General features: G+C 38.0%; 1 protein-coding gene across 1 annotated transcript in view; it reads right to left on the reverse strand.

Annotated features, from left to right (window-relative positions):
• Positions 1 to 728: 728 nt before the first annotated feature.
• The window catches only part of CHRFAM7A (CHRNA7 (exons 5-10) and FAM7A (exons A-E) fusion), a 38,592-nt gene continuing 26,570 nt past the window's right edge, over positions 729 to 12,750 (reverse strand). The window contains exons 5-10 of the mRNA XM_039722982.1: positions 11,485 to 11,564; positions 10,191 to 10,358; positions 9,613 to 9,807; positions 8,315 to 8,401; positions 7,556 to 7,665; positions 729 to 5,552 (exon numbers count right to left, since the gene is read on the reverse strand). Of these exons, the coding sequence (XP_039578916.1) occupies positions 5,034 to 5,552; positions 7,556 to 7,665; positions 8,315 to 8,401; positions 9,613 to 9,807; positions 10,191 to 10,358; positions 11,485 to 11,564 (1,159 nt within the window). The 3' untranslated portion in view covers positions 729 to 5,033. The remainder of the gene's footprint in view (positions 5,553 to 7,555; positions 7,666 to 8,314; positions 8,402 to 9,612; positions 9,808 to 10,190; positions 10,359 to 11,484; positions 11,565 to 12,750) is intronic.

Genomic DNA, 12,750 nt, shown 5'->3' on the forward strand with positions numbered 1-12,750 from the left:
TTATTCCTGTATAGCATCATTACATGGACAAGTCACTGCAGCTCTGAAAGCCCAGTGATTTACTTGTTACATCTTTAGACTGATGCTGTTTCAGACTACTTCAGAATACTTTCATTTTCTGTGAATATTGCAGTTTTGAATGTGTTCACTGGGACATGAGAGATTGTTGTTTATTCTCGCTCTATGCCATCATCTGCAAATTGCTCAAATTGCTTAATAGCATAAATCAGTGTTATATAAATGCTAAGGTTTTCTCTTAAGCAGCAGGAACAGTGTAATAAAAAAACCTGAAAACAGTAGAAGGCTTTCATTTGTGGTTGTGCTATTGAGATCCTGCTGGATTACCAGGTCAATGTGAAGATTCTGTTCACAGCCTCTTAAGAGATTTACTGACTTTTGAAGATGAGGTTGGGCTAACCAATCAGTATTCGTGAATAACCCCTGATGCAGTGAGGATTAAAGCTGGGTGGCTGGTGCTGTTAATCTCTATGGCCACAAGCCCCAGTGCTCTGATGGGCATTGCCACCCAGAGGGCAGTGGCACTGGGTCTGCCCATGAGAAAGCTCCTAAACCCCAGCAGCTCTCAGGCTGCATCTGAAGCACCCAGAGCAGGAGCACACAGTGCTCTGATTTTAATCCCCACTCAGAGGCTTCTGAGCTGGAATGTGTGTGATGGGGGCCCACAGGCAGTGCCAGCAGCCTACCTCTGTGTGTTAAGTTGGACCTGTTGAAGTCTGACAGTAAATGTGACACAGATTGTCCTGTTCCTCAGCACTGGAGAAGGGTGGGGCACGCCAGCAGAGTGAGCAGCACCAGCAGGAGCCTCACTTGAGCATCTGACATTTGACCCTGGTTGCTCTTCCCAGGGACAGCCTGGGGTCAGTGACAACTGAGGCTTGTATGACTCGTGTGCTGCCCTGAACCAAACTGGTCTTCTTCAGCTATTCCTTACTTAGGGAAGCATGAAGAGAATGAAGTCTTGAGTTCAGCAACCCTTGACCTTTTACTTCTAGCACATGCTTAGCAGGGTGTTGTACAGAAAGGAAGCTGTTTTAGTACGTGGGCAGGAGAATTCATCTCTTTGCAAGAAACTACACTGACATCCTTTTGCATCTGAGGCATATTCTGCTGATTAGATATTTTTTCAATAGTAGCCAACACACAAACTTTGCAGCTGGCAAAACCAACAATTTATTCAGCTGGCATGGATTTGTTTTTTCTCTCTTCTGTGTTAACTTCAAAAAATAAATTAATACTGGTATTGAGGCCAGTCCAAAATTTACATGGTATATCAGTCCTTCTCAGTTAGCTTTGATTGCTTATGTAAGACTGAAGTAATATATGTTTGGTGTGGGACTGGTTGGCAGGAGGATATGAATTTATATTTAATTATCAAAGAATGCTGTCATCCCAGATTGATATAACCACAGACATCTCTCTTCCTTTTATGGCTATTCATGTTTTCCACCACTTGAGTTTCTTCCATGCTAGCAAAATGAAAAAGAATCAAAAGTCTCTTGATCTAAGTCTTTTATTTGTACTGGACTGAAAAAGCATTGAGTTGTTTATATGACAATCAGTACCTGACAGATGTAACATCTTTTTCTAATGCCCTTTATGCAATGTTTCTTAATGTAAAAAAAATAGGAAAACCAAGGAAAGAAAATCTGGGGCTTTGGTTTACCTTCTTGTCTTGTTGAAGAAGGTGAAGAATTGAATTGTCACAGGTGAACTGAGACTACATCCTTCAGCTAGAGAATGTAAAGAGAATTTAAAGAAATCTTTAAAAAAAGTCTTACATAGTATTATCAATTCCTATATAAAATAATTTAGTATTTTATATACTTTTTAAATAATTTATCTGTATTTAAAACTAAGTTTTTAAAATTTTATGTTTGGAACCTTTTTGGCATTAACACCTAAATAATGTTTTTTTAAATATTAAAAAGTCTTTTAAATATTCAGTACATTTCAATATAAAAACAGAAAAAGTAATATACATTGTTCACACATAGTATTGTACATGACACCTGAGCTCTAGAGTGAGCTTTTGAATTTGTCAGGCAAGTCATAGCATAGTTGTGGTGAACCACTTCTTATTCTCTATCTGGACTCTTTAAGATTATAACAGATCTTTACCATCAATATGTAGGCTTTAATATTATATACACAAACTGTATTTAATTTCCATCTCGATGCCCAGAATTGTCAATAAATATTTTTTTCACAGCATTTAGATCAAAATATTGTTTTGCGCATACACAAATATATTTAAGACACACACAAGTTGACAAGAACCATACCAATTTTGCTCAGCTCATTTACAGAAAAATTTAACTTATAGGTAACGTGATGGAGGAGTCACTCTTACATTTAAAATGTATAATAAACTTGTTACCAAATGTTTACAGCTTGTGTCAACAGTAGGAAAATGAGGGTTCCCTTGTGCCCTTGGTGCGTTTGCATTGCCCCTGCCAGCGATAAAGGCGTGTGGGCAGAATGCTGGTGTCTCACAGCCCCTTCAGCAGCACCCACAGCTCTGACAGTTTTACCAACTCGCTGGGACAGACTGGCAGGACTTCACATAAAGCCACTCTCCAGTTTTTAAGGGTCGGCATGTCTGTCACTGAAAATGAAGTTTACTGTCAAATTGTAGCTTGCTTTCTCCATCCTCCTGTATTTAGAAAGATGATTTCCACAGATGCTGAAAATAGATTTGAGTGGCAAGAGGGGGACTCTCATGCTTCCTATACCACATGCATCATGTACTATGAGTGCAATAGTTGTGTTCCATTGTGCAAGGTAATCCTCAAAAGTCTTCATTTTTCTTTGAAAAGCTATTCTCCAAGAGGACCCCAAAATTTACAAAGACTAAATGGAACACTCTACATAGCTATTTAGGAGTACTTGCAGCAGGAAAAAATACCAATGCAAATCAACATCAGGAAGCCTAGCCTAGAAAGATTACCCAGAAGAGGAGCACATGCCATATGATATGTGCAGTTATTCACAAATGAACAAAACTCACATTTCAGGGTTTGCACTCATAGCTTTCCAATCATATACTATTTATAAACTAGAAACTATTTGCAGGAATTATTACATGGCTTATCCTTAATAGTTGTTTCTGAAAGCATGACTTCTTCACAAATAATTCTGACACATGATTTCAGGATGAACTTACAAGAAAGTTTTGAATGTTTTGTTTGTGTTTTTAAAGTGTGAGATTCAGAATGCACCTTCAGGAAAACAGAATTCACAAACTGAGAAATATCCTGCCTGTCTTTCACTCCTCCTGCCCTATCTCAGGCACAAAGGTGCTTGTACAGGTTATTCAATAAGGTGAAGAGTGGTACCTGGGGTGACTTTGGGCATGCTTTCCATGAAATTTGATTCTCCTGCTTTCAAGGGAGCAGACTCTGAGAAGGAAATTGTTACTTAGGGAGGGATAAGCATTACAGCAACTTTATTTTAATCCATCCAGAGATAAACTGAGGCCTTGAGTTTATTTCACAGTAAAAACATAATACAACAACAGGCCTCTGTGTCTGTGAAGACCTCAGCAAAAAAATTTGGATTCTGTAGGATAGAGGATGCAACCAATGCTAAACTAACCCTCACCCCCATCTCTTACCTCTTATAGCACTGGTTAGGAATACTGGCATGCCAGTGAGAGACTAATTCTCCGCTCTTTTGTACACACAAAGTTTCAGGTCCTGGTATTCTTAGCTCAGCCCTTTCCATTAAAACATCAAAGTGACATCAAAACTAAGCATAAATTGACAAGAGAATTTCAGAACCAAAAATAAAGTGCTGAACTGCTAGTTTTGCTTTTGCAAAAGTCTGTCTAGACTTAGGAAATTTGTATTTAAGTTTTTACCTTTCCATGGATGTATCTGCAGTGTATATATATAAATATATATTTATACAATTAATAGTTTATATCAGAAGCAAGAAGCTTTATTATGCATTAGTACTCATCTGATGTTAGAGTGAGCAGAAAAGGTGCAGTTTTCTTGTAAAGACAATGTTACGGTGACTCAACAGAAGGAGTTGCATAAAAGGGTGAGCATACAACAGATCAAACATTTAATTTTCAAATGAAAACCTTGATCTCGGGATTTAATGGCTTTTTTTGATTTAGATTCTTCATTTATGCTTAAGCCTGTATAAAGACATAGCTACTTTTTCCACACTGGACTCCAGTTAACAATAAAGAGACAAGTGTGGGGATTGGGTTTTTTTAAACAAGTGATGATGAAGGCATCTTAATAATTTTCTTTTTGATAGTTAAAATGGTTATTAGTTGAAAGAATGCCTTTCTGGGGAGAAGGAAGAAGTACTAAAGTGCAACAATTACTGTGAAGCTTGTTTTAGAATTCAAGCCAAATTTCTAGGTCAAATCTAGAAACAGATGAAGGACAAGTTATGTGGTGTGTCCTTTAAACTTTCAGGTTTCTGGTGTCTCAGACAAATTCAAAGTCCTGAAAGTCATATATGTTGTATGCAAAGTGCATGGAGGGAGTTACAGGGTGCAAGTGAGGGGCTGAAGAGCTACGTAAGACATTTCTCTCTTTTCTCTGTTTGAGCAGCCATTTGGATTTAGTCCTCTCTTAAATGTGTTTATGATCACTCATTCAAATAGATAAGATGGACTGTGCTATCCTTTATGACAAAGTCTGGAAGAAGTGCCATTTGTGGCATTGCCTACCTCATATTTTGGAACAGCCACTTCAAATGTGTGTAAGAGGTGGTGGTTCAATCCCCCATCATTCTGAAGGGACTTGCAGCCACTTGGCATTTTCCACAAAAGAGTGCTCAGAGGAGCTACATAGACACAGCCCAGAGAGAAACTCTTGGCTTCCCTTCTGAAATGGTTTCCATTCTTCTAAAAGGAACTCAGGACCAGAGGGAGCAGGGAGCAAAAGAAAGCAGACAATGAGAAGCATTATACTGATTAAAAACAAGCGATCAAAAGACCCCACATTCTTATTTGCTACATACCAATCAGAGAAGCAGGTTTTAGTTAGGAGTTAAGCAAAATCTTTAGACACAGCCTCTACAAAGTTTGGTGCTGACATCAAAATACCAATTGTACAAATGATTGTGAATACTGAGAAGGCCATCAAACAGAGCCGATCCACTACAGAGGCTGCAAATTTCCATTCATTGCAAATGGCTTCCTCTTCATCCTGGTCTCTGAATCGGTTTGCAATGTACCTGACCTCTTCCAAAATCTTAGCCAAATCTGGGTCACCTTCAGAGGGGTGGCCACTGTGCAGCAGGTTTTCTTCATCTGTTGGTGAGCAGGTCATCCTCCCACAGATGACGCCGGAATCAGTGGTGGGTGTGCAGTGAACCCCTTCCAGCCCCCTGAAGCCAATGTAGAGCATATTCCCATTGCTGGATTGCTGGCCACTCACAGTGTTCATCTCCACACTGGACAGGCTGCAGCGACGCTGTTTGTGTTGGCAGGCAGGACGCACTTTATCTTCCCCCGGTCTTTTCATCCTCAGAAACCAAGCACACCAGTTCAGAAGGATGATTCTTGTCTGTAAGAAAATTTTTGAGACTAAGCATCTCACCACACAGCCACTGTCTCTGGTGCTGCTGGTATTCAGGCAGCTGGGGTGACTGGTCCCTGACTGGTGTCTGCTTAGCCTGTACTGTGTTCTAGAAAATGGTGCTGGAGATTTCCAGCTGATTAATCTACCAATCACTGGGGGTTTTTCTTATTCTAGCAGTCATATTGATGGCCTCAGGCTGACTATCAGTACTGGGACTCCCCTCTTCTTTGATGGGAGTGTCCATAGTGTTGATTCTTCCTGATGCTTGAACAGTGACATGGCAGCCTTTTCACCTTTACTAAATACTGTGGGTTAGACAAAATCAAACCAAACTCTTACTGAAGAAGAGTTACTTTTTAATAGTCTTAACAACACTGCTTTGGATGGAAGTCAATAAAGTTACAATTCTTTTTCTCTTATTTGTGCTCTATTATTGAATTTATATTTATTACTGTTTGAGTGGGGCTGCTGAAACAGATTCTGGACTGGACCACCAAGCTTTAAAATGTTATGGCTCTGTGTTGCAGATTTTAGAAAAGAGATCTGGATATAAAATGAAGAAAATATAGAAAAATTACTTTGATTTAAAAAAACCCCAAACTTTGCAGATTTAATCTCTGCATATTTTTTTTTCTGTTTTCTACATTGCTTTAATCCAGCCTTGCAGAAAATGCAGGAAACCCAGAGACTGTTCCACTTCAAATGAAAGTCTCTGTAATTTATTTAAGAGCTCATTCCAGCATTTGTTTTTCAGAGTTCTAAGAAATATTGTTGCATCATATAATATGCAAACTTTTTCCTGTAATTAATATTAGATTTGGTCCATTTATTCTGACAGTGGCTTGTTACTCAGAGTAGATGCATGAAAATATCTCAGCCAGAGACAGATCTTGTCCTATTACTTTTTTTACACTATCAGGCTCCACCATGAAGGATCATAATCTGTTAATTGAGGGCCTTATCCAAAATTCACCAGTGTCCAGATAATGTTTGTTGGACTTCAGCTTCTCAACAGTACAGTTCACTCCTCAACCTCAAGTACTCTGTTTTCTGAGGATGTTTGGCTCAGTACTAAACACTGTCCCCTTTAGGTCATCAAACACACGTCTAAAGAAATCTACCTTTAATTCTCTTCACTGAAATTTATTTTAAAGTCACTACCCCAGGACAAGCCAGGGAATACCTCATTATCTCTTGTCCTCAGGGTGCTGCTGTATGCACATTCTTTCCAGCTAGTGAGGATAATAATATTTCATTGTTCTAGAGAGAAAAAAGAAGAAAGGCCTGATACTGCCGTGAGCTGGGTGAAGTCAGAGGGGACATTTAGCTGATGACAGCAGTGTGCAGTAATCTAAAATCAGCACAGTGCTCTCTGTAAAACCCACCCCTCATAGAAGGACATGATTTAAAAAATCTGATGTGCTTAGAAAAAATACTTTAATTCTTTGGACTTTACAGATGTTCTTGAAAAGAGATATAAATATCATGATTTTCAGAGAAAATTCCATTTTTACAGCCATCTTTAACAGATGCTTTTTGGGCTGTGCATGTTTAGGCAGCAGTTAAGTATGCAGCAGCTGCACAGCTGTGCCTCCAGAGTAGTGTATTTCATGCATTTCTCATCTCCATCAGCACCTTACTCTATTCTTCTACCTAGTTCACTTCTAACATCTGGAGGTTATTTGAAAATCACCTTCATTTATATATTTAGGTTTTAACAAAATCCTGAGTTGCGTGTAGCTGTTTTGATGGACATGAGAAGTTAGTGGAGGTATATTCATTCTCTCTTGCACACAAATGTTTTCTCAGAAACCAACCACATAGAATACATCTGGACACCTCTTTTGTGGTGAAACTGCTTTTCCAAACACAATGTCTGGGAAGGATTTATATGTTTTCAACAGTAGGAGGTAATCATGGGCCACCAGCTACTCTATTACTGAGCTGGACATTTATGCAATGGATAGTGAAGGAAAATCAAACCTTACCCATTTAGGCATTTTTCCTCCATCTGGATCATGATGGTGGTATTGTAGAACAATAACAGTGACAACAACAGAAAGACCAACAATAATCATAGTGCTGGCAAAATACTGAGCTGCAAAATAAAGAAATAATTACAGGAACATATATTGGCTGATATAGCTTTAACAAAAGCTGTTTATATATGCTGTCATAGCATTTAGTTCTTTTTCTAGTTCAGTGCTGCTCTAGGTACTTTTGAAAGACTTCTCAACAGTAGAAATATTGGACATTATTTTGAGGGGATAGCCAGTGTTTAGCTGTTGTTTCTGTAGAACTGAACACCTGCCTTTTTAAAAAACCTTGATACAGGCTGCCTTCTCATTTTATTTCAGCATTATTATATAAACTGACTGGTACTTGTTTTGAAAAGTTTCTCTTTTTGTTTGAACAATTACAGGGGGAAGATTTAATTGCGTTTAGCTCATGTTTTCCAATTTCCTAATTGGAATTAGGAATACAGAACACAATTGGGCCAATTGTGTCAAAGCTGCAACTAATTCTTCCATAAAAAATGGATTCTTTTATTCTTTCCCTAAATACACATAGGTTGTTTATTTCATTCAGAGCAGAGAGCACCCATCAGAGCTCTTACCAATTGGCAATGTTTTTCTAATTCAGTTGCAGTCATCCATTTTACAGCTGGTGATTTGCCTTAATGCTGGCCTTTGTGCAAAGCCACTGTACCTTGTTTGCTAAAAAAATCCAATTGACTAAAAGCTTACCAATTAAGGGCACAGAATCAGAGGTTGCTGGCATAATTTCAGCCACAAGCAGCATGAAGACAGTGAGAGACAATAAAACTGTTATACCTGAAAGATAAACATGAAGTATGAATTCATCTCAGTAGCTTGTAATTACAACAGAAGAGAAACAAAATGAATCTGAAGGAATGCTCTCTGCACGATGCAATCCCACTGTAACCCTGCTCCTGTCCTTCCTTGTACTGCCTCAAGTTCAGTGTAGCAGTGCTGCCAAACCCGTACCAATGCTTGCACAGACATGGATATTTTTACATTCCTTGTAATGGTTCAACTTTTATCATCATTTGCTAATTAGTTGAGGCAAATCAAAGCAATTCTTGTACTGCATTAGCTTTAGAAACATGGTGTGAATCTGAGTATTTGAACATGTGACACTTGGTTAATTGTCATGGAAGCTACAGGTGGTGTAATACATAAATTTCCTCAAAAGCAGATTTGCTGCCTTGGATGGACTTTGGTATCCTTTGATATTAGTGTTGGGCTCTGCAGGGGATTATGCCAAAGCAGTCTTGACTGTTGATTTTTGGAGTTTGACTTCTGTTGCTCAGTGATGAGTTCCCATCTTTCTGGAAAAAGACTTAACTCTTTCTCAGAACTAGACTTAAACAATAACAAGTCATTGTCAGGTGGGAAAAGATTAAGGAACAAAGAATTCATCTTAAAATATGGTGGAGGACAACTTAATTAAGAAGGCTATTACTCCTCAATTAAACATATTCTGGAGAAATGTCAATTTTTCTACATTTAAACAGCAATGTTTACTTGGTAGAAGTCAGTTAATTTGAATTTTCTATGGGACAAAAGGTTTCTTTACATAGTTAAACTCCATCTTAAAGATCAAGTACTCAAAATCAGATTTGTTTCACAAACCATTCCTTAAGTTAAAATTCACTATAAAAAGTAAAATAGGAGCAATTAGAATCAATCTTTCAATCTGGAGAAGACACCATAGGTTCTTAATGCAATTCAATATTAAAAGGAAGTATTAAGAAGAATTCAGTGTTAAAGTGTTCAAAAGTGTATTTGTAAACTTATGCTTTACCTAATGAGTGTGAGATTCAGCAAATAAAAGCCTGCTTCTTAAGGAAGGTACTTGGGAATTGTTTATGCCTCTGCTGGTTCAGCATCAAACACTATAAACAGCTCCTGAGCCAGAACACATAAACTATTCCTCCTTCCTAAGACTGTTTAAAAGGAAACTTTGAAAGGACAAGCTCTTTTGTCTTAGTCATATTTACAATATGCTATTAATACTTTACCTAGTGAGATTTTTTCTCCCGAGTCTGCTGGAAGCAGGAAAACCAACAAGGCAAGTGCTGAAATCAGGACACAAGGAATGAGGAGATTGAGTCCATAATAGAGCGTCCTGCGTCTCATGGTAACTGTGAAGGTTACATCTGGGTAGGGCTCTTTACAACATTCATAAAAGCTCTCAGTTCTCTTCCCAGGAACTCCTGTGTAGCAGAAAAGAGGAGGAAAACCAGAAATGAGTGTGAATAAACTGTATATTATATAGTGTTTATTTTTTAAAAGGATAAATTTAGTTTTCCAAGTTTTGCTACAGGTAAAACTAGTTAAGCTTAATTCCCACTTTTTTCTCAGCTGATAAAAGAAAATCAGATAAAAGATACAGAACTCAAGCAGCAAATGTATCTTTTTTCTTTTCTTTTTCATGTTGATTTGCATCTGAGATCAGTTCTCAGGAGTTTCAAATGCCACTGGCTAGGTCATTTATTAATTTAATTTCTGTCTTCATTTCCCAATTGTCACTCCATCCATTTCAGCAGTGGAGACAAGGCTGCAAGTTCACAGTGTAAATAGGGAGTGGAGAGCTTACCTACTAAATCCCATTCTCCATTTGAAATATAGCCAGATATATCTGCTTCTTGCATTTGTAAGTCCAAGGACCAGCCTCCATAAGTCCAGGATCCAAACTTCAGGTTACATTTCTGAACATCAAAGGGAAACCAGCGCACATCTATGTAGCATGAGCTCTTAAATATCCCTAGGTGAGATTTTAAACAAGAGCACTAAATTTAAATGCTTGTTCCACAGAATTTCATGTACATTTTGTAACCAGAACATGTGCCTTGTGTTTTTCATTTATACAGAATCTTTAATCTCAGTCCTGTCTTAACATGTAAAGAGCAAAAGTCAGTCATAGGGAAGGGAAAGAACTGTACCAATCATGAATTGATGTTATTTACTTTTTTTTAAAGATACTCTTCCATTTTGGCACACAGTGGAAGAATATTCAGATAAGAACTCAGATTTCGAGATACAGTATTTCAGGAAGAAATGAAGCAGAATATGTAATCTGTTTCTATTTATTTTACTGACTAAAGTGAGAAATCTTGAAACATAAGAAATCCTGAAATATTTATTTGCTGTTTTATTAGATTTATATGGTATTGATTTACTGAGGAATGTGAGCTTCTTTTTCACTTGTTGAGTCAGACTGTGTCCTTCAGCAGCTTTCAGAACTGAACTGAAAAACCCCCACCAAATGGAATATCTTAAGAGAGCATCTTAAATCAAGAAACAAACCCCTGAAACCCTCTGGACATCTTAGGCAGAAAACCTAATTTGTCTGGAAAGCGTTGGCTCTAGTGCTGTAATTTGCAAAATTCACATGCTAGGAAGAGTTAATTCTAATGATTATGCTAATTGAGTTGGGGAAGAGAAACAGTGCTCCACTGCTATACATCCAGACCAAAAATTGTTTTGATGAAGCCTTCATTGAATCATTTCATATAGAAATACATCCAAGATGTTACTAAGCATCTTACTGTAAAGTTAACATATTAATAAAAGAAACACTAAAATAATGAAATAAAAATTTATTGAGGCATTACCATTACTTTAATAAAAAACATCTTTTTATAGTAAGGATTACCAAACTTCTGAAATTGTGCATTATGACAGAAGAATTTCCATAATTGTAATAAAACAAGTATCTTGTATGACAATTTTCATGCAAAGGTGTTAACCATGTAACCATAATGCATGTAGGTTGACATCTAGCAGATGATGCTAGCTAAACAAATAAAATGTAAGAGAATTTATGGCAAATTTGAAACCACACCATACACAAGTAATCTACCAAAATTTATGACGGGCAAACAACCTACCTGGTGGCAGGTACTGGCAATGTCCTGAAGAATTGACTAAAACGTTAGTGTGAAAAGTAGCATCAAATCTTTCATCAGCACTAGAACAGGGGAAAAACAAAATGGGTTATTTGCTCTTTGACTGGCTGAAGAATGTCTGAAGCAAATCTGTTCTCATAAAAGGACTATGTCACCTCCAAAACTTGACAGCTTTTTTCCTGCCACCAGTCTTCTGTGGCCTCAGAGTAACTGGCCTGATACCTCTGGGTTTGCTGCTGATTAAGAACTGTAAGGGAAGGTCAGCCACCTGATTCTTGCTCCTCATCTGCCCATTAGATTCATTATAGTGCCTTGGCTTATCGATTTCCTTTTGGAAAGTAAGCACTTTTTAAAAACTTCTTAAGCAACTGCACAGGGAAATCTGTTCTCTTGCTGTCTACGTTAACAGCATCTAATGAATACTGAGGAGATGGATACTCCAGTGTCTGTGTCTTCCTACCTCTTTGTATGGGAGAGCATTATTACAACATTTCATACATGCAACCCTTTAATGCAGCTCCAGCCTTCATTATCTACCTCAGAACCCAGAAACTGTGTTGAGACAGGAAAAAAAGCAGCCCTATTTGAGGTGTCAGTGTAGTGGTGTGGCCAGCACTGCCCTGGTGCCTGGTGTGCTGTCCTTACAAGTCTCTAGAAAAAGAATCATAATGTCATTTGGAGAGTGCTCCAAATTACAAATTTGCATCTACTGCCAAGGAATATCTCAATTCTGTCTGGCACTATGTCCCAGGAATTTACCAGGCATTAACATTTTAAGGACTTCTATATGGGAAACACAATGAGACACAGGCTAGAATTGGTTGTGCTGTTGCAGACTCCAACCTGTCACCTTTTGGGGTGGGATGGCACATGAGGCAAGTGCAGAGCCAGCTGTACTGGGCAGGGCAGAGGAGCCACACAAGCATCAGGGTCTGGATGCTTGCAGCAATCTGGACTTTCAAAACCTGTGCATCTCCAGATTGATTGGAACACTACAAGTCTCTAATGTCTCTTTGCCTATTAGTGGTTTAGTATCTCATAATTTTCTAATCACCTTTTAGGGCAACATCAGAAAAACAGAGCAAAAATCTGAGATGGTCATAAAGTGAAATATTCATAACTCTAGCAGAAAATCAAGTTTATTAAAAGGTGTTCCTTAGCAGGAAAACCCTTATTGAAATATTCTTTTTTTGAAAAGAGGAATTAAATATTTGATGCATCTAGTCTGATGCAAATTTTGTGTCTCAG

This window comes from Passer montanus, unplaced genomic scaffold (genome assembly GCF_014805655.1).
Source record: "Passer montanus isolate IOZ18808 unplaced genomic scaffold, ASM1480565v1 scaffold5, whole genome shotgun sequence".
In the NCBI taxonomy this organism is placed as follows: Eukaryota; Metazoa; Chordata; class Aves; order Passeriformes; family Passeridae; genus Passer; species Passer montanus.